The sequence below is a fragment of the Aspergillus lucknowensis genome (genome assembly GCF_044049455.1).
Source record: "Aspergillus lucknowensis strain CBS 449.75 chromosome Unknown BJX67scaffold_26, whole genome shotgun sequence".
Taxonomy (NCBI): Eukaryota; Fungi; Ascomycota; class Eurotiomycetes; order Eurotiales; family Aspergillaceae; genus Aspergillus; species Aspergillus lucknowensis.
The window spans coordinates 365,680-389,352 of NW_027263570.1; the positions used below are offsets into that span (position 1 = coordinate 365,680).

General features: G+C 40.6%; 8 protein-coding genes across 8 annotated transcripts; 3 read left to right on the forward strand and 5 right to left on the reverse strand.

Annotated features, from left to right (window-relative positions):
• The first annotated feature begins 28 nt into the window (after positions 1-28).
• On the forward strand, positions 29-3,069 carry BJX67DRAFT_356401 (Serine/threonine-protein kinase bur1). Its single transcript, XM_071029382.1, has 10 exons — positions 29-79; positions 130-429; positions 483-564; positions 617-713; positions 765-919; positions 974-1,001; positions 1,051-1,264; positions 1,322-1,516; positions 1,568-2,996; positions 3,047-3,069. Exons 2-9 carry the CDS (start codon positions 320-322, stop codon positions 2,346-2,348), a joined length of 1,662 nt encoding a protein of 553 aa, XP_070885317.1. The 5' UTR covers positions 29-79; positions 130-319; the 3' UTR covers positions 2,349-2,996; positions 3,047-3,069.
• BJX67DRAFT_147202 (D-3-phosphoglycerate dehydrogenase) lies at positions 2,655-4,742 on the reverse strand. Its single transcript, XM_071024731.1, has 7 exons — positions 4,307-4,742; positions 3,937-4,244; positions 3,276-3,865; positions 3,166-3,208; positions 3,049-3,107; positions 2,917-2,998; positions 2,655-2,852 (listed from the first exon to the last, which is right to left on the reverse strand). The coding sequence occupies exons 1-7, from the start codon at positions 4,621-4,623 to the stop codon at positions 2,824-2,826; spliced, it is 1,428 nt and encodes a 475-aa protein (XP_070885318.1). The 5' UTR covers positions 4,624-4,742; the 3' UTR covers positions 2,655-2,823.
• A 765-nt stretch (positions 4,743-5,507) lies between these two features.
• BJX67DRAFT_372732 (serine--tRNA ligase SES1) lies at positions 5,508-7,268 on the reverse strand (the record flags this gene model as incomplete). The annotated part of the gene is made up of 7 exons (XM_071031285.1): positions 5,508-5,672; positions 5,726-6,094; positions 6,148-6,238; positions 6,286-6,707; positions 6,766-6,927; positions 7,002-7,072; positions 7,136-7,268. 7 exons carry the CDS (start codon positions 7,266-7,268, stop codon positions 5,508-5,510), a joined length of 1,413 nt encoding a protein of 470 aa, XP_070885319.1.
• An 850-nt stretch (positions 7,269-8,118) lies between these two features.
• Positions 8,119-9,316, reverse strand: rhbA (Rheb family small GTPase rhbA). The gene is made up of 4 exons (XM_071024732.1): positions 9,009-9,316; positions 8,820-8,959; positions 8,634-8,762; positions 8,119-8,579 (listed from the first exon to the last, which is right to left on the reverse strand). Exons 1-4 carry the CDS (start codon positions 9,061-9,063, stop codon positions 8,340-8,342), a joined length of 564 nt encoding a protein of 187 aa, XP_070885320.1. The 5' UTR covers positions 9,064-9,316; the 3' UTR covers positions 8,119-8,339.
• A 6-nt stretch (positions 9,317-9,322) lies between these two features.
• BJX67DRAFT_356480 (WAPL family protein) lies at positions 9,323-12,164 on the reverse strand. Its single transcript, XM_071029383.1, has 3 exons — positions 11,907-12,164; positions 9,985-11,849; positions 9,323-9,939 (listed from the first exon to the last, which is right to left on the reverse strand). Exons 1-3 carry the CDS (start codon positions 12,106-12,108, stop codon positions 9,637-9,639), a joined length of 2,370 nt encoding a protein of 789 aa, XP_070885321.1. The 5' UTR covers positions 12,109-12,164; the 3' UTR covers positions 9,323-9,636.
• A 958-nt stretch (positions 12,165-13,122) lies between these two features.
• BJX67DRAFT_382140 (uracil phosphoribosyltransferase) lies at positions 13,123-14,034 on the forward strand (the record flags this gene model as incomplete). The annotated part of the gene is made up of 4 exons (XM_071033167.1): positions 13,123-13,280; positions 13,340-13,698; positions 13,752-13,923; positions 13,983-14,034. 4 exons carry the CDS (start codon positions 13,123-13,125, stop codon positions 14,032-14,034), a joined length of 741 nt encoding a protein of 246 aa, XP_070885322.1.
• A 229-nt stretch (positions 14,035-14,263) lies between these two features.
• BJX67DRAFT_382141 (transcription elongation factor 1 family protein) lies at positions 14,264-14,910 on the reverse strand (the record flags this gene model as incomplete). Its single annotated transcript, XM_071033168.1, has 4 exons — positions 14,264-14,424; positions 14,483-14,621; positions 14,686-14,730; positions 14,812-14,910. 4 exons carry the CDS (start codon positions 14,908-14,910, stop codon positions 14,264-14,266), a joined length of 444 nt encoding a protein of 147 aa, XP_070885323.1.
• rps1 (40S ribosomal protein eS1) lies at positions 14,902-17,038 on the forward strand. Its single transcript, XM_071029384.1, has 5 exons — positions 14,902-15,626; positions 15,695-15,779; positions 15,832-15,857; positions 15,936-16,437; positions 16,489-17,038. Exons 1-5 carry the CDS (start codon positions 15,613-15,615, stop codon positions 16,630-16,632), a joined length of 771 nt encoding a protein of 256 aa, XP_070885324.1. The 5' UTR covers positions 14,902-15,612; the 3' UTR covers positions 16,633-17,038.
• Positions 17,039-23,673: the final 6,635 nt, after the last annotated feature.

Below are 23,673 nucleotides of genomic sequence, written 5' to 3' on the forward strand. Positions count from 1 at the left end.
ATCCATACTTTGTCCGCAACTTCTTCTCAGGTTACGAAGCTCCCTACCTGCAATAACCAATTAAATCAATCTCAGTCAGGTATGCCCTATGGAACCATGTTCCCTTTCTCTCACCCATATCGCGACTAGTTTTCTCGCCTTGATTTATACGAATTCACCCGAGTCCTGTGGCTGCTCATTCTACAATTTCCCAAACACTCTTGAGATTGAATTGAGAACGGCCTTGTTGCCGCTATTTTCTTTTGAAGTACCGATGACACTTGATCAACCTCCGTTTCTCCTAAACGTCGCATCGCGAAGGTCGTCATCTTGATTGAGAATGGTTATACCGTCACTGGAGAGAGATAGCAATGGCAGTCCCAGATTCACTGGATGCACTAGTATCCGTGACTATGAGTTCTTAGGTAAACTTGGCGAGGGTACTTTCGGGTAAGTACCTGTCATCACATACTGAATCTGACTGACGACAGTCTTCTTTTTAGAGAGGTTTACAAAGCAAGGTCCAAGAAGGATGGCTCTATTGTCGCCTTGAAAAAGATCCTTATGCACAATGAGCGAGATGGGGTGAGGTATTCCCGTTCCCATCCTGCGGTCTGCGGTCAATTAACTGTCAAAGTTTCCAATCACCGCTCTTCGCGAAATCAAGCTACTAAAAATGCTGTCCCATTCGAATATCATGCGGCTGAGAGAAATGTCTGTTGAACGAAGCAAAGGTACACAAGTTACGATGACGATTCCCTACAGGTCATCTAATTGTCAAGCAGGGGAGGGGCGAAAAAAACCCAGCATGTATATGGTCTTTCCGTATATGGAGCATGACCTTTCAGGATTATTGGAGAATCCGGCCGTCCATTTCACCGAAGCTCAGATTAAGTGCTATATGATGCAACTCCTCGAGGGACTTAGATATTTACACGGGGTATTGTGTGCCGGTGTATGAGGGATTGAGGAGATTTTCTCTGACTGCATACAGAATTGTATCCTACATCGCGACATGAAAGGCTAGTTCTGCCGGAATACTGAGAACGGCTCCGTACTAACGCCATAAAGCTGCCAACCTACTTATAAGTAACCGAGGCATCCTCCAAATTGCCGATTTTGGGCTAGCACGACCGTTTGATGAACCGCCCCCTCAACCTGGGAAAGGCGGGGGGGAGGCAAAGAGAGATTATACGACACTAGTTGTGACTCGGTGGTACCGTCCTCCGGAACTACTCCTTCAGCTCCGGCGTTATACCTCTGCGATTGACATGTGGGGCGTTGGGTAACTCGTGCACCAGCTATAGCCGGTTTCTAGAGTCCACCTGCTGACCTTTTACAGATGCGTTTTCGGTGAGATGTTTAAAGGTAAACCGATCCTTGCCGGAAACAGCGATCTCAACCAAGCCCAACTTATATTCAACCTTGTGGGTACTCCCACAGAAGATAACATGCCAGGCTGGAGCTCGCTCCCCGGCTGTGAGGGCGTGAAAAGCTTTGGTAACAGGCCCGGAAACCTAGCTGAAGTATTCAGAAAGTAACTCCGCCCTTCCGGTCTTCAAGACTTCAATTCTCTGACTCCTTATAGTCAAAGTCCTACGGCTATTTCACTACTGACCGAGCTCTTGAAGCTCGATTGGCGAAAGAGAGTGAATGCCATTGATGCATTAAAACACCCGTACTTCACAACGCCACCCCTCCCAGCACGCCCGGGGGACATCCCGACCTTTGAGGATTCCCACGAACTCGATAGGCGAAGATTTCGCGGACAACGAGCCGCTCCACCCCCTGCACCCGCTGGGGGCTCGGTAGGCATGGGTCGAAACGGGGGTTGGTCAACCAATTCAGGGAATAGGACGAGCGCAGAAACCAAAACTACGCGTGTTCCAAACGCTGCCCGTGGATCCAAAGTTAATGGTAATGGAACCCAAGGGAATCAACAACGACATTCCCTCGATAAGTGGAATCCCGAGCCTCAGCAAAACAGGGGGAGGAGAGATGGTGAAGACACGGGCCAGGGCCTCCCCTCTCGACATAGGGATGGCGGCTTACCACCCAAACCCCCTATGCCAACCAACCAGTCCTGGACGACGAGCCATACCGACAAGGGAGCGCGAGATCGAGCATATGGTAGCCGGTATGGGCCCGCCGATCCGAGCGTCGATTCGTATATCCCAAACTATGGCGGAACTGGCCGAAACCGTGAGAGAGGCCATGGTTCTGCTAATCCCGACTGGCGTGGGGTCTCTTACCATGGCAAATCATACTTAGCGAGCACGCCGGACTATTTACGCGAAATTCCATCCAGGAGACGAAGCCGAAGTCCGATCTCCAAAGACCGAGTAGACAGAGCATCGTACCGCCGGTGAAGGCCTTGTCTACTCCGCCGCTCCTAGCTCGCTCACGCTTTTCTAGGAATGACCACCAAATCTGCCTACCCTCCCCCCGGGGCAATACTGAATTCCTTCTAATCAGTCATGCCGTCGTTGAGTACCAGGCATTCTGAGTCCGGTCGCAATCACCGCCTGTGTGTTAGATGAGATTACCCAAGGATGCGGGAAATGTTAGATTTTCAAGCCAGCAAATCTTATCACGCGACAGATGCCATACTTTTCTGCACTATTGAAGCTATAATCAAACTTTTGGTATACAGATGCCGTTGAGGGACTCCTACCAAAAACCAAGGAAAATGGTTCCCACCCCCATCACCATCCTTCCGTGTGTGTTTTGATTTTATATTCTCTGTCAGGAATTGGGGAGGGGGCAATGGAAGTAAATATGCTCTAATCCATGTGGAATGGTCGAGGCAGACGAGCTCATCAGGGTTCGAGAAGAGTGCCACAGTTAGTATAAGATTCTCGTCATGATTCGGGCTAAGAAAAGTTTCCCGGGCTTGTTAGTCATTTGAAATTCCACAGGCGAGAAAGGGGTAAATACAGGAAAGGCTTTCGAGCCTTGTGTATAAGTCTTTGATCGTCGTGTTATCGACATTGCTGATGTCGGCCATCAAGTAGGCCACCTAACCTTGGTTATCAGGATACGCGCACCGCTATCGGAGACAGAACATACATCTCCTCTGCTGTCTGTCATTTGCTTATCGACATTGTGATCACCAAGTACCTCGTTTACTAAGATACTCAGTCAAATTCTAGCACATGAGACTCATCTCGACATCATCTTACTCACCTTTGCGAAGAACGCCCGGAACGTTGTGATGAATGTAAATCACCTGTAGATAAGTCAGCGTTTGATGACGAGGTATTGCCTCTATCTGCACCGAGAAAGATATTGCATACCCGAGCGTGATTCGGTTCGTCCATGGTTAGAGAACGGAGAGTCACCTCTGGAAGATTGACGGCCCCCAGGGTTGTACCTTCGTTGACATATCTGACCAGAGCTTCTGCTACTTCAACGCCAATCGCGCGTTGCGCTTCCTCAGTACTGCCACCGATATGCGGAGTCAGTATCAGATTCTTAAGAGAACGGAGGTCCGCGCCCCAGGCGTTGAGACCATTGTTGAAATAATCGCCATTTCCAGCCGGCTCGTTTGGGTAAACATCAAGTGCGGCGCCGGCAACCTTCCCAGACCGCATCGCATGTATTAAGGCCGGTATATCGACAACGCTCCCTCGGCTGGCGTTAATTAGGTAACTCCCATTCTTCATCTGCTCAAATTGTGGTTGTCCTATCATGCCCTTCGTCTCCGGAAGCTCAGGTACATGGCAAGTAACGAAATCCGACTCAGCGAGGAGGTCCTCCAGACGCGGTACTTGGCGAGCAGTGCCCAATTCCATGAGATTCACCACATCGTAGAAGACGACCGACATACCCATGGCCTCTGCGAGGACTGACAGTTGAGACCCAATGTGGCCGTACCCAACAATCCCTATTAATGGTGTCAGATAACGAGTAGGGGGAGGGCAGATGTGCCAGTGCGTGGAAAGAATGAACCGATACCTAGTGTTTTCCCCCGGATTTCCCAGCACCCATTGCTGACCTTATTCCAGGTGCCGTTATGCATTTCGTTGGAGCGGTCACCAAGCTGGCGAGCAAGAGCGATAATTTCACCAATCACCAATTCGGCCACACTCCGGGAATTGCTAAATGGAGAGTTGAATACCGCAATGCCATGCTCCGCCGCATACTGCAGGTCGACCTGATTTGTCCCAATGCAAAAGCAGCCGATAACAATGAGGTTTCGAGCCTCTTTCAATACGCGAGCTGTCAATTTGGTCTTTGAACGAATTCCAATCACGTGTACTTCTCTATTAAAGAAAAAGGTGTCAGTGAGAGATCCAAGCCATGTAGGGTATAATAACACACTAACCGAATCTTTTCAATAAGCTGATCCTCCGGCAGTGACGACTTGAGGAACTCGACTTGATAACCCTGCTTTTCGAGGATATCCCGGCCTGTCTGGTTGACATTTTCCAGAAGTAGAACCTTTATATCCTCTGTAGCAAATGGCTTCAAGTGCTTTGCATGGACAGAAGATGCGATGCGACTCGCAAGAACCGAACCACTATGACTAGACGGAACAGATTGGAAGGAAGCGTTTGGCGAGGTGGAAAAGCTATGGTTTTGCGAGATACTGAGGCTCGGCGTATCGTTGCCGGATTTGATGTCTCTGGCGGACGCAACCATGGCTCTGTTTGTCGAGTATCAGGTTATGATACCAGAAAACGAAAGGGGGTGCTGGGGAAAGACACAGAGGAGACTAAGTAGTTGGTTGATTGAGGGGAGCGAAATTTGTGAAGAACGGACGCCCGAAACTGAGAGGGGGAAATAATCAGTGCAAGCAGTGTGGGAACATTTTGTCATATAAATTTTTAATAAGCAGTTCAAGGTCGCTCTCGATTGTACCAGAGGAATGATTGTTTGAGTCATACTAAAGTTGTCTCCGTCGGGGCCCGGAGCACTCCAGGATTTAATGGGCGTCTCAGCTGCGACTGGATAATAATAAAATCTGGACTGCCCAGAAGTAATGTTTTCACCACGCAGGAGAGGGATTCGGGGTTACTGAATACAGGAAGGAGCAATCTAACACTTCCACTGCTGCATTCTGGCCTCAGAGTCTCAGGGAACATTCTAAGTTGAACATTTGCTCCATGGAGGGGCATAGTGGGGCAGCTTCGTCGCCGACTTTCAGGCGCCAAATAGAGCGAACGGCGCGGTCAACCATTTCTTTCGAGTTGCGACCGTCTTACGTCCATGACAGAAATTCATAGGTATCAGTTAAAGTTACACTCACACACCTCCATTTCAAGTTCTTCACGATATCATGTATTGTCACCTCTATAAGGTTATATCCTGGTGAAGATGCAGTGCGGTGCGTGGAGCACGACCGGAACAAGGGCCATCAGACTTACACTGGTAGGCAAACACCAAGTTCGATAGAGCCTAATAATTGAAGAATGCCTACTCAAAGTGATGTCGCCTTGGGTATTGATGCTCCATCTACATTGAAGAAGCGCCCCAATAGGGAACCACCCACTGCCTCGGCAATAGTGAATGAGTCAAGAGCACATTCACAGCTGCATGCCTTGCAGCTTTTTTGAAGTTTCGTGCGCGCTATTAGCGGGTTTCGGTCGAGATTTAGTCGAGGTGCTGTCTTTGGGAAGTTCCTTGGTATACGGAAGGAAGTCGGGGGCACCAGGAATGTATTTTCTTAGGGGCTCTGGAACAATAAATCCCTAAAAGTCATCAGTATAGTCATACCAGTAGTACTAAGTTGAGTTTCTCATACATCTTCTGTTTGGTAATTCTCAAGAATGCAACACAGTGTGCGTTCCGTCGCACATAGTGTAGCATTCAGTGCGTGGACATACGATTTCTTCACGTCCGTAGTCTTCTTCGGGCCGTACCGAATTCCAAGAGCCCGTGCCTGATAGTCGGTGCAATTGGAACACGAAACCAGCTCCTTGTATTCCTGTTGAAAAGGAAACCAGGCTTCTAGGTCAAATTTTTTCGCAGCGGCATTGTTCAAAGCGCCCGAAACAATGGAGACAATCTGGTAGGGAAGCCCCAGAGACTGATAGAACTGCTCCGATGTCGCTATCATTTCATCGAAAACCTTCCAAGAATCTTCAGGTTTCGTGATAATGAATTGCTCGATCTAAAAATAGGTGAGAATTGGGAGCGATAGGGTGATGGGCTCTCATATCTGACCTTCTCGAATTGATGGACACGGAAGATTCCCCAGGCGTCTTTTCCATGAGCACCAGCCTCCTTGCGATAACAAGTGCTGTATCCAGCATATCTAAGACCTGGTCAGCTTATGAGTATCAGAAGTACCAAATTCCTCACCTAATCGGAAGATCTTTGTCCTGAAGCCATTCGCCATCATGCAACGCTGACAAGGGCTGCTCTGAAGTTGCGATCAGATATTTGTCGGTAGTCTTGTCCTCGCTTTCCGTGACTTTATAGAGCTCCTCGTCAAACTGTTCCAATTGAGCCGTTTTTGCCATCATCTCCTTGAGCATAAACTGCGGTGGCTGATTCGGCTTGTAGCCACGTTCCCAGAGAAACTCCAGCCCATAATTCACAAGCGCAAGATTCAGGAAGAGACCGTAACCCGTTAGGCAATACCCACGATGTCCAACAATCTTCACCCCACGCTCGGGGTCATAACCGTCAAGCCGAGTGAGGACCTCATGATGCGACAAGCAGTTGGGCTTCTCAGGAACAAAATTATCAGGGGACCACGTTCTGAGGACAGCATTGTCATCCTGTGAGATACAATTAGCATCATCCGGTTCCAGAAACTTTCGTAATTGATTTACTGACCTCATTGCTACTAACAGGGACCGAATCATGCACGTAATTGCCGATTGTTCGAATTTGTCTGTCCCTAAGGCTCTCTTTCTGCAGAGCAAACTCTTCTGCTTCTTTTCGCCGACTTTCTAGGGTAGCCTTCTCTTCCAAAAGGGTGTTTGCATCTTCCTTGTTCTAGATCCACATCACATGGTTAGCCATACAATAAGAATGGCCGCCAAATGTGTATATCAGAAGAAGGGACTGACCTTCTTTCTTTTCCCAATCTCCTTGAGGAGGGCATTGAGCTGGGAGTTTATTTGAGATACCTGGTAGCGTGCTGCAGAGTAGAGTCAGCTCCCGTATGCCTCAGGTTCTGTAAACAGCCGAGAAGAGTACTTACCTCGGCGAGCCTCCTCATACAAGGAAATTACCTCGTCAACAGAAGCTTCTGGGGCGGATCTTCTCCTCTGACTCTCTTTGATCCTATTTGGGTCTCCACCACGGTCTGCGATAAAATCGGCGAGGTCGAGCATTTTGTAGTTTAGACGGGATTAATTGAGTAGTAGGCCTGGGGAGGTGAATAATGCGGACTTCAGGAACAGGCCTGTCAGAATATTATGGTTCACAGGCACCCGCTTGAAGAACGTGCAACCCTTTGTGGTCGTGAGCGGGAGTATGAGGGGCAAAGTTTGGCCCAACAGAAGTACGAGGGACTGCTGATTTAGGGCACTGGCCCGGCCCCGGGGCAACTTAATTACTTCCCAATTTGTACTAGTATCAATAAGCCAGAAGGCCCCTCAAAGGAACGATTTCCCAACTCTTCATTCCAAAATATTCGCCTCAACCGAGTTTGCTCCTTCAGCGCCATGGTGTCTTGGGCACAGAGTCAAGACTTAGATCTAGAGGAACGAAAATTCCCTCTGAATGAAGCAAGAATGAAGAGGCGTGACTTCTTCTCTCAATTAGTCCCCCAACAGGCCCTCTGATGAAATGCCATAGATAACTAACTGCATGGTTCGGCAATTTCGGCCAGAATTATCTACATAACTGACACTAACCTTTACGCATACGTTTACCCTCCAGCTGTTCAATCTCCTTTCGCATGGCATCGCAGCGATGCTATTGAACCCACAACCCACGATGGAAACAGATGCATACTGCATTATCTGTTATCCGCATGCTCTTACTATTGATTGCAGAGCCTACATTACCGGTAAAGGAGGCTACCAAGGCTTAGGCCCAATCCCTATAGGTCCTTCAGCAGCAGGTTTTTGAGAGAAGTGGCCGTTGGCCCAATTGGAGGAACGCATTGTTGCTTGCTGTGTTAGAGATTATTGACATACAGCTCAGGATTACCAAATGCTTTCAGAGAGTCAAGAAGAGTTCCTTCATGCATGCGCATTCGGCAGAGAAGTCTACCAGGCCGCTAGAGTCGGTGATCCTCCGGAGATGACCGAAGGTATAAGCCGACCATAATGAGCAGTACTCTAGAACGGAGGCGAGAACAGTGGGGTGACATAGGAAGAGATAAGGAATACTGCGGGTGAAAATAAAAAGGAAAGAAAAGAAACCGAATTCATTCTCTCAAGTCAGGTGGCTTTCTCTCACATTAGGACACATTTATTACTCCCGGTCGGTTGTGATGGATTCTGCGATCTTTCAATTTCCCCGATCATTAACTCAAAAGCTTTTGCAACATTGTAGTCAAGGCGAGCACTGGCCTCCGTAAATGCGCAACGAAACTCTTCTCCTAAGTGCCGGCCTTCCTCTAAAGATACATGGCGCTGTTCGGGCTTGAGATCACTCTTGTTTCCGACAATGACGAGGGGGACATAATCCGCTCCCTATCAAATGTTAACCCACAATCGGCGTTCCGGGTAAACAAGAGGAATACTCACGAGATGATTCAGAATCTTATCTCTGATAACTCGTACCATATCAAAAGACTGGCGAGATGCCACCGAGTAGACAATTATATAACCATGTATTCCGATGAAGTGTTTGGAGTTCAATAGGCTGTACTCATCCTAAGGCTTGGATTAGCTCTTTGCGATCACCAAGCATCCCACCAGTATTATCCTCACCTGGCCAGCTGTATCAACTATCTCAGTTGCATATTCTTGGCCATTATATTTGATGATTCGACTGAACGTGTTCTCAATCGTCGGGTAGTAGCTCTCCACAAAATGATGCTCAACGAACCGAACCGTAAGAGAAGATTTACCTAGGAGTATTAGCATCGATTGGAATAATGCAGGCTCACGAAAGCATACCCACGGATCGATTGCCTACGATGGCTATCTTTCGCTGTTTTGGAGCGCTGGGCATTTCCGGCAGACAGGATAATAGTGGTAGAAAGGCGCGGGGGAGGGGGGAACTTTCTACTACACGGTGCGTCCGAAAAGGTACCTAGGTATTCCCGTCGACCGGTAATAACCACCAAGTTGTACCTATAAAGATGCCAGGTACTAAAATGAAGCCAGGAATAACGTTATAGACATGAGGACGAAGTCAAATACCAATTGATTTTCGGTCAACAATCCACTGGTGTTGGCTGCCTTAGTAAAAGTGGCGAACAAGCTCAACGACGGCTTTCCGGGCACAAACAAATCAAACTACTCTGGCAGTTGGCTCCACTCTTCGACTGGCTGCCATTTCCCACTGGTGATGCTTAACTATCAAGACGCAGTAGTATCTGCAGTGTTACTGATATACGATACTCATTGTTGTACCTTTCTAATATCCTTATTCAAGTGAGAGCTATGAAGCTCTCGTGACGATCAATAGCGTAACAGAGCAGGCGCTACCGAGGTAGAATCATGGATTGACGGGAAATACAACTCCAGGTGCTAAGACCTGTACTAGTCGTCCGAGCCAGGCGGCATCGAATCTTTTTTTTTTTCAGGCGCATAGCTGCTGATCAGCGACACTCTCCAAGTTACGCACCCGGGTAACAATAAGCCCCAATCGCCCAGTGAGCCGCGACCCCACCTCTTCCGACGTTTCGAAGAGATGAGCATCTTTCTCAACCTCGCGATGGTACTGCAGAAACTTTTCAGCAGTAGACAAAACTGTAGCCAGCCCATATCCGTTCAGAGACTTTTTGACGAAGATACGAGCTTCCTTGTCTAGGCAAATGGTAAGCAGGAGAATGGACAAGTATCCTGCCACAACATTTTCATGCGCTTCGGGCACCGAGTGCGCCTATGTCACGTCAGAAAACATTAAGAAATACGACAGTATGCCTACCTGGTCCATAGAGCTGACGCTATCAGAGAACTGCCCTAGCAATTGCTGAAGGAGAGAAATCGTGCGGTCATCCGAACGTACGAAGATGGCTCTCGACTGCTCAGTCGTCTCCGCCAGATTGGTGAGAGTGCCCAACGCCAAAATGACCGCGTTCAACGCATTGTTCTCATTGGGACCATAGTCTTTGGAGACATAAGAGAACTCCCTAATAACAATTCCAACAAGTCCGGAGACAAGCTCGGGAAGAGCAAAGCTATCGCAAAGTGCTGGCTCCTTGTTGGTAAGGTTCAAAACCACTCGAATGTAGGACATCAAAATTGGGCGAATTTGGTTTGAGAGGTTCAAGGTAAAATGACCATAGAGTCGAGCAAGGCGCTGAAAACACTGGAACTGATTGCTATCGAGTGGCCCTGAAATGATTGAATAGTCTTCCAAAATAGAGTATATTAGTCCCAGCATTCGGGGATCGCCTGTTGGCCCAGGGGCATGGGGAGGATTCGCCGCCAACAAGTCGATTAGCTTGTTCAAGAAGGAGGTAGGAGCAGAACAAACTGTGAGGCTCCTTTCCCGGAGGACTTTTAGCGTGGAGTTAGTACACTCGAGTGCTAATAAACGGGGAGACAGGCATGGCGATGGTGACTCGATCGCAGACAGTAAATGCGACCGTATACCCCTAATCGACGTCTGAGCTGTCTTTGATAGGTGTAGGGACGGCTCTCGCGCTAAAACAAGGAGGTCGTCCTCAGTATTCAGGAGGGGAAGAGAAGTATCAAGAATTCTCGCCCACAAGGACTCGCAGAAGGTACGGGAAGCCTGACCCGTAGTTAGGATGAGTTTGTAGGCACCGAGAGCGAGAGAAGCATCGATCGTATTTGAGGCGTTCGAGGTACACTTCACCAGGCGTTCATCAAAGCCTTGCTCAGAGAAACGATGAGCAAACCGCGAATCGAGAAGCTTGCCACACAAGTCGGCAAGGCTAGAGCACCTCCCCGAGACTGAATTATATTCATCCTCAATATCTTCAAATATTGAATCAACGATTTCTCGGAATCGCGCGTTGTCCCCGGCCTGCCGAAGTTCATGGAGGCTCCGGACAGGTTTGCCATCGACGCTCTCATCATCTTCGGAAGAGATGCGCGATGAAAGTAGATAATGAGGATCTCGTTCGAGATTGGATTTTGGCTGGGCTCCTACGGTGTGGGGTGGATAATCAGCCATCTCGGTTGAATCATTTAGGAAAGAACGTTGTCGTGAGTAAGTAACCCTCGAGGACCGTAGCATGGATGAGGTTGAGTTCGTCGGAGTTCTCTGGAGGAGCTCAACATCGCGCGCCCTAGATTTAGATAAGTGCCGAGCAGTGGGTTGAGGCGCTGAAGACAAATCCGGTCTGTCGAAGGGACCACCGTCAGGCTCCGAGGTAAGGTCCTCACTGTATTGCTCTACCGCGCCCAATGAGTCAACCAGCCTCTTTCGGGGGGAGGCAGAGCCAACCCTCGGCGACCTGTTCGAGGGACAGCCCATACTCCTATCGTCGGACAGTTGGCGCTGGAATGTGGGTTTCTGTTGGCGTGTAGAACGCCAGGATGAAGGTGATGGGCAATTGACCAACGTAACTTCACCAGTAGTGTTTGATCGCGAAGAGCGCGTGATATTAGCAGCATCCCAATCACTACCCTGTGAAGGGATTTCTGGGAGGAGATGTCTGCCGTCACGAAGGTTGAGATGCCGAGAACGTCCACCCAGGCCCGCACCCGCCTTCATGGGACCATGGATATAGTCCCAGCCCCTCTCTTTGTGATGCGACTTCCTCCGCTTTCGTTGCATAACATCACACGCATCATCTGCTTTACTAGGAGAAAAACTAGCTACTTTTGTAAATAAGCAATGAAGAAAGCAATATGATTCCTGTTAACTGCACTTACACAAGTTTCCCAACGGTAGGAGGGTCAGGTTTGTTTGTGTAGAGGGACTTGGGGGGCAAGAAGTTGGCGTCGCCGGTCCATCATTCAGTGAGGGAGGGGAAAGCTTCGACGATCCGGAGCCGCCAGAATCTGGTTCGTAAGATTCAAGCCTGTTCAAGGGCGATTTACCATACGTCACAGGTCTCTTTTTATTTGGAGGCATGCTAGTGAATTAAGAGACAATTTAAATAGTAGATATTATAAGTTCCAATATTTTGCACGTTCTATAGTAATCTTCAAAGAGAGCCTTTGAAACAATATTGCGAAAGACTTGGCAGAAGTCACCTGCATTACCGCCACTTGAGGCTTTGAAGTTGAGGACTGAAGTTTAAGGCTTCATTTGTAATTATTATAATTATTATAATGACTAATACTGTAGAAGCTAACCTTAACTAACTACAGCAATCTTGTTCTTCCTAGCTTGGTTAAACCTACCAATGCAAGATTGCAGGTATTTCCTCTCAAACAGGGATATAATCACAGAGCTTGAATACCAATTCAGCCTGTACCACAGTCTCCTTTTTTTCATAAGCTGTTTATAGAACTGTTCTGAAAGCGCCAAACCCTGTATGACCCTCTCTTCAAGCAGCTATAAGGTATCTTCAGGGTTATATTCTATCAGCAAAGAACCACAGTAAAACTGATTCTGTGATGGTTTAAAGATCAAACCCCACTATTGTGATGTCTTTGAGGATACCAGCAGCATACTAGGTCTCAACTTTCTGCTTCTTGACAGGCGCCACGGGCGGCAACTGGCGGTCGTTCATCCGAGTTATACACTAGTACGGGATAGGCAGGTGCCCTATATGGCCCGGCTCAGGTACAGGCTCCAGCCCGGCTTTAGCCGGCCCACTACCTAGGTCCGTGCTTCCAATTTCGAAATGGAGAAGGAGTTCAACTACATTCTTTCCTGCAGGTTCTGTCTGCTGCTGATTGTCACCCCGACTTAGTGTCACAATCCACAGCTTAAGTCGCAATAACACTGGGCAGTAAGTGCTGTCAACCCCCAGGTATTATTGTGCCTCCATGCTCTTGCGAGATTTCGAGCCGTCCTGTTCTCCCAGCACTTTTTCGAGTCCGCCCAAGCCTGAGCACCCGATCTATCTCTTTCCTCCCATATCGGCGCTGTTATCGATTGAATTCATGTCCCCGCTTTCGCCCTAGCGTACCGTCAGTAATGAGTCTCGCGGCGGAGCCTATTCCGTCTCCAGCCCAAGGGGTTGGCCCGGTTTACCGATCAGACAGCGAAAAGCCAACAGCGACCGTATCGAAAAGCATATCTTATGAAAATGTCCATGTTCTGCCCCAGACTCCCCAGCTGATAGCATTGTTGACGTAAGAATACCTCGTGCTGCCTCTATGTTTTGCTACCCAACTTGACTAACAATCCGCAGTATGATTAGAGACCAGAACACCGGCCGCGCTGACTTCATCTTTTATTCGAACAGAATTATCCGCCTTTTAGTGGAAGAGGGACTCAACCATCTCCCGGTCGTCGAACATTCCGTCACTACTCCCGTGGGTCGTTCTTATTTAGGCGTCAAATTCGAGGGAAAGATATGTGGTGTTTCGATCATGAGAGCTGGGGAGGCTATGGAGCAAGGACTGAGAGATTGCTGTCGGTCCGTGCGGATAGGAAAGATCCTCATACAAAGAGATGAAGAAACGTGCAAGCCAAAGCTTTTCTACGAAAAGCTTCCGGCTGATATTTCCAATCGATGGGTGCTCCTCCTGGATCCGATGTTTGCAACAGGTAGGTTCAAATTCTTCAGGAGACAGGGCGGGTACCGTGACTAACAAGAACAGGGGGCTCCGCAACTCTCGCGGTCGAAATTTTAAAGGCCAAAGGTGTGCCTGAAGAACATATTTTGTTCCTCAATCTCATTGCAAGTCCCTCGGGGGTTATAGATTTCGCCGAACGCTTTCCTAAGCTCCGAGTTGTGACTTCATTCATTGACCAGGGCCTAGATGATAAGAAGTGAGAGAACCTCGACGTGGGACGGTAAGGTTTAATGCTAACATCAATTGAATTTACAGATATATAACTCCTGGTCTGGGCGACTTCGGCGATCGCTACTATACTCTGTAAAATCTGATTGCGCTCTAAAGAGTATACTGAGGAGGATACGGACGGAAATTGAGTATCTCTCGGAGCAGGGCTACCGAGCTTTATCAGAAGTCCGCCCATTCGGCCATATGTACGCAATCAGTAAGGGACTGGGCTTTGGTGGAAGGCCTCCATAGAGTCTGAATTCCCGAGGTTTTGGTTACATGCACAATCGATAGTACATTGACTACTCGTCCGCATATTGACCGGTTTACTCTGCAAATTCCACACCGCGATCGCCTGGAGAGAACGGGCGATCACTAGACAGCATTGCATGCGCGTCGCTCTCTTCGTATTTATTTGCTGCATCCTTCGCGACGGCGTCACAGGCGTCAACCCAGTCGGAGTACACATCGACGGCGGCGGAAAGGTCTGCAAATAGATGACGGTCAGTATTGCACGTACAGGGACGAGAAACTTCGAGGCTCACAGTTGATGCCCGTCTGGAATCTTTGCCCGCACACTTTGCAAGACAGATGTCCTAGCCCTAGCTTTTTATCCAGTTTGACGATAACAGAATTCTCGTGATTGCAGAAGAGGCATGCAAACGTGCTTGGAAGGGGCTCTCTCTATCATATGCAGTTAGTTACAAGGCGAAAGGCGTAGTAGGAATCCCACCCATTCTCATATTACCTTTCGGGGCTGCTGGGGTTGGCGACTTGATTTCTTACGTTTACCCTGTCGTGCGTCAGTCAGAGGTCAAGTCGAAATTTGTCAAAAGTAGAGTAAGTGAGAAGAGACCAACCATATTTGGTATACGGTGATGTAAGATGGTCGACAAAGATATCGAAGTCTTGTTGGTGCTGACGGCGCTTGAGCATAATTATTGTTGAGCCTGCCCAGGTGCGTGTCAGACATGGAGACAGGTCCTCGGTCCCGTCGGGGCTTGTTAGCTTCTGTGGGATGTTTCCGCCCGCCCCACCCGCGACGACGTAACCCAAAATTGGGCAGTGAGGCCCCACCGCCCGGGCGACTTACAGTAAGTAAGTCGCTCGCTCCAAATTCTCCCCTTCAACCTTCCACCGCCGCTCGTCAGTATGCGTCATCGACTTTGGAGGGTTTGTAATGTCTTTGTGCAAAACCTCCTTGTGAGGACAGCAAAACGACCACGGAAGAATAGTATTCACAATACTATTGCTTGTAGATGCTACATGCTACACGGGTATTGAGGACATTGGGAACAAGGCTGTGGAAGCGAAGTAAATGGAATTTCTTTCCCCAGGAGGTTGGCTCTGTGACAACGACTTTTGTCTCCATCATTCGAAAATCAAGTCCTGGAGAGCCGTGAAAGTTTCCAAAGGTGCTGGGTGGGAAAGTAGCACGTGACCGAGGAGGCAGATCCAATCAAACCAGCTGAAGTTTGTGGGTAAGATATTACCTAAGCCATTATAGGGCCAATGCCTCGCTTAACGCAACTTTTCTGTGGGATTTTGCTCGATGGTTCTTGCTCGTCGAAACCGCCGCAAGCAGCACGAATCGACTCAACACCCTCCATCAGTGTGCGCGGTGAGAATCTATCGTCTGTCTTTCACTACTGACGGATAGGCTCGCGTCGCAATTATGGCTGTTGGAAAGTACGCCATTCGAACCCGATTCATTGCCCACCCGCAGATAGTCGAAACCGTTGCTAATCAGCCACTAGGAACAAGCGCTTGTCAAAGGGCAAGAAGGGTGTGAAGAAGAGGACGGTCGATCCTTTCACCAGGAAGGATGAATACTCTGTGAAGGTAAAATAAACTGATTGGAGTGAAATACAAGTTCTGACTGACTCCAAAATAGGCACCCTCCACCTTCCAGATCAGAGAGTGAGTTCAACACAAGCCCACTGCACTGCCGCAAAGTTCCCCATACTACGAGAGATGAACTAACTGGAATGAATGAAGCGTTGGAAAGACTCTTGTCAACCGCACCAGCGGTCTGAAGAATGCGAACGATTCGCTCAAGGGTCGTATTTTTGAAGTTTCCCTCGCAGACCTCCAGAACGACGAAGACCACGCCTTCCGCAAGGTCAAGCTCCGCGTCGACGAAATCCAAGGAAAGAACTGTTTAACGAACTTCCATGGCCTGGATTTCACCACCGACAAGCTCCGGTCCCTCGTGCGAAAGTGGCAGTCCCTTATTGAGGCCAACGTCACCGTGAAGACCACTGACGACTACCTTCTGCGTCTATTCGCCATCGCCTTCACCAAGAGACGCCCAAACCAGATCAAGAAGACCACATACGCACGCTCTTCCCAGATCCGCGCTATTAGGAAGAAGATGACTGAGATTATGCAACGGGAAGCCGCCAGCTGCTCCCTCGCCCAGCTTACGACAAAACTTATCCCCGAGGTTATTGGTCGGGAGATCGAGAAGGCGACCCAAGGAATCTACCCACTCCAGCACGTTCGTATACCTAATAGACACTAAGCACGAGCCCAGCTAACTACTTTCTAGGTCCACATTCGCAAGGTTAAGCTCCTAAAGGCCCCTAAGTTCGATCTTGGTGCTCTTCTCAATCTTCACGGCGAGTCAACGACCGACGACAAGGGTCACAAGGTTGAAAGGGAGTTCAAGGAGCAGGTTTTGGAGAGCGTTTAAGGATGCCAACACCTTAAAGAATGCTTTGGCTGATACTGTTGCGCAGCGCCGGATAAGGATCTCACCTGTGCCAGCATGAAAACGAACAAAATCGGGATAGTGCTATAGCCAATGACAAGTTTCAGAACTTACCCTCCATGTACACATAATCAGCGTATGACATGGGCCAAACTACCCTGTAATTTATTGTCTGGCTCCAAGATTCATGTCATTTCTCAGCTTGAAATGTGATGTAACATAACTCCCGACCGAATCAATCACCAGGGCGAGCTGATCATCTTGATATCCCGTTAGACCCTGTGTATTGCAGCGGTCTGTGGAGCGCTGCGTGAAGCAGCCTGATGCTTTAGGCAGTATATTCATGCTACCTGCTCTGCAAGCATGCTACTAAGCAAGCTTATATGGTATATAATATTCTAGTAGTATAACTAACCTTTTTTAAAAGGTTATTAATTAGTTTTTCACCTATATAATATATTCCATTTTATATTACTTATTGTCAGAGAACTCGGACATTGATAGCCAATGGATCTGCTGTGCCGCAGCACAACAGGATAAAAGATGTGCTAACCCGGTTATATCAGGCAATATAATGCTAGGGCTAATCTAGACTATAGTAGTATTAGGTAATCTAATATAATCTAATATAATAAAGCAGGTACTCTAATAAGGAGTATTATATAGTACTTAGATATTATAGGACTAGATATATAAGGACTATTATTACTTATATCTAGAAAATTTTATTCTCTATCTATTATTACTAGATTAATAATATATTTATTATTTACTAATTATATTTTAGTTATCTACCTCCTCTTATACTTTATTTAATATTATAATCTATATTCTTCTTATCCTATTAAAAATATTCTTAAGTATTTGTCACGGGTTTGGTTGTCTGTCAAGGTAGAGTTGGTCTTGGCATGCTATTGGAGCTTAATACCTCTATTTTGTTATTATAATATTAATAATCTAAGGTTATATTAAGCAATTCTATAGCTATTAAGAATTAAATCTCCTATAAAAAATAGAGGGCAAGATTTAGTCTTATTTTATCTTAATAATCAAGTATTTATTCCTTATCTAGCTAATTCCTTATTAACCTTTAATATTCTAAATCTTCTTTTTTAAGCTATCTAGGGGATTAAGATATCTTAAATTTCTAGATTACTAGATCTTCAAGAATTAACTAATTCTATTACTAAATCTATTCCTACTACTATTAAAAATTTTAAAAGCTTCTAGCAAGAAGTAGATTAGTAGTTATAGATTTATAACCTTAAATAATAGATTATTTAATTATAATAAAAAAGCAAGTAGTTCAAGTTCTAAATATCTTAAAAATAGAAATATTTCTTTTTTTTATTAAAATCTAACTATAAAGGCAAGATTAAGATTAAGAATATTACCCCTTTTATTCTAAATTTTAATCTTTAATAATAAGATAAATAGCTTATAAATTCCTAGTAGAATTTTAAAGGTACTTTATATAAATATTAAACTAATAAAATAAAGATTCTTGCTATCCTAGCTAATATAAATAATATATATTAATAAAGATAGAACTAATATATTAATAAAAAAGAAAAGATTAAATCTTAAAAAGCTATTAATAAATAGAAGTATTTTATTAACTAGATTATAACTTTTATTTAGAATACTATTATCCTATAATTAAATATAATATTTTAGATAAAGCAGGCTTACTAATAATTTAATTAAGATTTATACAAGTTTTATATTTATTTTAATACTTTAAAATAGTATTTTTTTAAAAAATTTAATAAGTAATAAGCCTATTCCTTTTTTATAAAGCTTTAGCTTAATCTCTATTAAAAAATTTATAAGAATATATTAGAGATTTTAAAGAACTAAGACTATATAGTTTTAACCACAACTTATTACTAGAATCTTATAAAAAGGGTTAGAAGACTAAAATCTAATAAATATCTATTTAGAAGGGATTAATTATCTAAGCCCTCTAGTTAATCCTAAAAGGACTTATTAAAAGTTAAGGTTACTAAAACTCTAATAACCTTTAGTACTACTTATATAATAGTCTAAACTATCTTATAAATTACTACCTAAAAAAATCTAACTAAAATAAAGCTAAAATATAGTCTATTAATATTAGAATAGAATTTAGTTATATAAAAAATAATACTAGATTAAAATAAGGTTCCTATTTTTTAACCTATATTTATATATAAAAATTATTACTAGCTTTTAAATTACTATTTTTATTAAAAAACTTAATCTATATTATAACTAATCTTATGTCACGGCGCAGGCTATATAGGAGCGATCCAGGCAGAATCAGACCATCGGGTCTGATCATAGTGACCTTTTGGTCCAGTTGGGAACACGTTCCCTGGATCACGTGGTATTCTCACATCTTAATATTATTATAGAAGTTAATCTTATTAGCTATTAGTTTATTAAAACTTATAAGCTTATAGCTGCTAAACTTTTTATATTTTTTTTTAGAAATAATTAATAATTTTAGTATATAAATCTATAGGATATAAAAAGTTCTAATAATTATAATTAATTTATATAAAACTATTTATAATTTTTAAAAAATACTATATTACTATTAACTAAAACGTAATTACATTTTTTTTATTATTTATAATTATTTTATAAGATTATAATATCTAGTTATTACTAGTAAATTATAAATAATAGTTTAAGATTCCTTTTATATAATTCCTTACTTATTACTAATTTATAAAAGCTTGCTAAAATAAGACTTAAATATATATCTTAATAAAAATACTAGAAGAGATATAGCTACTAAATAAATATAATAATATTAAGGCTAAATTACTATCTAATTATAATACCTTATTTATCAAATACTAAGATTTTATTAATATATTCTTAACTAATTAGGCAAGAGTCTATTCTATATTAGAAAATACTATATATACTATTATTCTTAATAAAGGTAAAATATTCTTTTAAGGCCTAATATATCTCCTATCTATAACTAAACTTTATATATTATAAAAATATATAAATAAAAATATTATATATAGCTAAATTTGCTCTTCTAAAAATTTTATAAATATTTTTATTCTTTTTATTCCTAAAAAAGATAGTAGTTTTTATTTATATATTAACTATTAAAAACTTAATAAGGTAATAATTAAGAACTAGTATCTTTTATTCTTTATTTTAAAAATCCTTAACCACTTGTCTAGAGCCTAATATTTTATTAAGTTAATTTAAAAGATGCTTATTATTATATCAAGATTGCTAAAAATAATTAATAGAAAATTGTTAGATTAGGGTCCGCTGATCTATCTGTAGGAGAACACCTAAGGATATTCTTGAGAGGAATAAAGAGAATATAGATTGTTAAGGTTAAACAAGTATAGAAAGAGGTAGATAACCAAAAGTGATTAATAAATAATAGGTGTATTGTCAATCTAGTTAATAATAAATAGAGAATAAAACTTTTAAATATAGGTAATAATAGTTCTTATATATTTAGTCCTATAGTATTGCTACCTAGCTCTTGCAAGGCTATTAATACTATATATTAGAGTACTATTTAGATATATACAAGCAATAATATAACTATAGTCCCCTTTTATCTTAGTATTATAATATTAGTTGCCTAGTAGTAGCTTCTATAAAAGAAATTAGCTTAAAAAGTTAAAAAACTCCTAGACCTAGTATTTTATATAATAAAAATACTAGATTTCTATATAAAAACAAGGGATATAAAAACTATTACCTTTATTATTAATATTATTATAAAAGAATACCTATAAAAAACCTATATTTTATTAGACTATAGTATTATTATAAATTTTATAAGCTAGTACTAGGCTAAATAAATAGTCCTATTAAATAGTAGCCTATTATAATAGATTACTATAATTAATAGCTATAATATAATATCTTACAGGAGTTATAAGCTTAAAATACATGCTAGAGATTTAAAAAGAGTTATTAAAATATAGTAATAAACCTTTAAAACTATTAATATTAAAAAGTATAATATAATTTTAGGCTGGTCTTAGCTTGACTAAGTTAATCCTAGTATTAAATAGATAAAAAGAACATGAAAATACTATAAAAAAGCACCTTATAATCCTAATATTATTATAATAGTATAAGAATATACTATTAAATTACAGGCTAGGGCTATCTTTTATATAATCTAAGTATAGTAATTAAAGGAGAAAGCTAAACTAGTATTATATAAGATATAGATAACTAAGATTATACTACTAGAGCAATATTAAGATTTTAAAAATATTTTCTTAGAAGAAGAAGTATATTAGCATTATACTATAGTTATAACTATAAAATTAAACTAGAAGCAGGTAAAAGACTATTATAAAAACTAATATACTTGCTATTAGCATAAAAACTTAAAGTACTTAAAGAATATATACAAAAAATATTAGAAAAAAATTAGATTAGTGTTAGATTAGGATCCACCGATTAATCCATAGGAGAACGCCTAAGAATATTCTTGAGAGGAATAAAGAGAATATAAATTGTTAGGGTTAAATAAAGTATAAAAAAAGGCAGATATCAAAGTAATTGGTAAATAATAGGTGTATTATTAATCTAGTTAATAATAGACAGTAATCCAAACTTCTAGGTATAGGTAATAATAGTCCTTATATACTTGGTCTTATAGTATCTTTAAGTATTATATAATACTCTTATTAAAGTACCTGCTCTATTATATCTAATTATATTAGATTACCTAATATTACTATAGTTTAGATTAGCCCTAGTATTATATTGCCTAATATAACTAGATTAGTATATCTTTATTTTTTAGTATTTTAATATAATGTTATAGTATATTAGATTTATTAGCTATTAATCTCTATTTCTTTAATAATCCCCTTTTTTCAAGGTCTTTGTCCTAAAGATATAATAAATAGTGCTTTTATAGGTGAGTTTAGTCCTAATTTATCTTCCTTCTTGTCTTAATATCTTGGCACTAACTTTATTATAGCTTTAAATTCTAGTATTTAGAAATAAAATCTTAAATATTAAATTAAAAAAAGTGGCTTTATAATAGTTATTTTCTATATCTAGTATTTTTAGTTAGATATATCATGTAAAAAATCTAAGAATTTAAGTTATTATAACAAGTATATATAGTTAGGTTAAAAATATGTTATTTCTAAGCTAACCTTTTTTAATATAAAATAAAAATATCTTATAGCTATATAACAAGAGCTTTAATTAAAGGATTTAGAAATTTAAGAATAAATTAAGCTATTACTAGCCTATTTATATTATATTTAAAAATAAGAGTAGCTCCTTAATTATTATATAAATAATTTTATTTCTTGTAAATTAAAATAGATAGCAATAGTTTTATTTAAGTATTATTATAGTATATAAATTATAAATCTAGCAAATTCTATAGGTAATTATATTAGTCTTATAGGTTTAACTACCTATTAATATAATCCTAAATCTATTAAAAAGACTATTAAATATTAATCTTTTTTTTATAGTAGGATATTATAGTATCCCTATTAAATATTAAATATAATTATAATTATAGCTTTTTATAATAGGTCTCTCTTTTATTTTATATATAGTATTTTATTAGCATTTTTAATTATAAAATTATTTAGCTATTAAAAGTTAAAAACAAGTTACTTCTTGCTATTTTTCTTAGGTATAAATATAGGTCTAGTTAAGCATGGTAAATCTAATTTTTTAATATATCTAGTAATATAGAATTTCTTAATAAATTCTTGTTCTAATTTTAGTTCTTTTAGCAATTTCCTAAACTACTAAACTTGCTTTAATTTTACTTCTTTAACTAGTAGTATTTTAGCTTTATAGCATGTGTTATATTTTAGTAGTTAATAATCTAGTTTTATAAATAATTTAATAAACTTATAATATTTCTTTAGTAATAGCTTCTTAATTTTAGCAAGTTTAGCTTTAGAAGTTTTTTTTAGTTTTATCCTAGGATATCTATTTTCTTAAAATTAGATATCTATTCTATTATTTCTAGTTATTTATTTATTTAATATTTTATATATCTTTTTTGTTATTGCTAATAATTTAGTCTTTATTTTAAAGGCTATTATTATTTTTTAATTTTTATTACTAGAGATTATCTTTAATTCTTTTTTAATACTATAAGCTTGAATATTATAGTCTTATTTTTTTATAATTAAATAGTATTCTTTAATTATAACTTCTCCCTTTTTCTAGCTAATACTTAGCTCATGTTTTATTAGCTAGAATATTCTTATAATTATATTATATTAATTTTTATCTATTAGCATGATTCTAAATATTAACTCTTTAATATATATTCTAGAATTTATTTAGATAGCTTTTATTCTTATTTTAGGTTTATTATATAGTAATTTTCTTTTAAACCTAATAATTTAGATCTAGTTCCTAGTAGGCTTAGACTTGATTTTATATTATTTAATAAACTTAGATCTAATAAATTCTATTATTACTTCTAAGTCTATTAAGATTCTTATACTATATCTATTAATTATTACAAGTATAACTAGTAATATCTAATTCTTGATTATATAAAGCTAAACCTTTAATTAGTATTTTTTATACTATTTTTATTTTTTTTTATAATAGTAATTCTTGTTATATAGTTTTACTAGTTATTTTTTAGAATAATAAATATATTTCTTAATTTTATAATTATATATTACTAGATTATAATAATATAGATATTTTTTGCTTATAAAAATATAATTATAATTTTCTTTTATAGAGTAACTATAGCCTAGTTTACTTAATATACTTGATTTTTATAGATATTATTTATATTCTTGCTTTATATAGATATACCTTTTATAAAAATTATTATAGTAAAATATCTAGTTAATACTTTAGTATAGTATTTCTCTAGTAGATAAATAGTAATTATATAGGTAATTTTATATATATCTAATTTATTTATTATAAAAGTATATTTCTTGTAAGTTTAATATTTATTTAAATTTTTCTACTATCTATTTATATACTTTTCTATATTTAGAGTATAGTAGAAATATCTAGTCT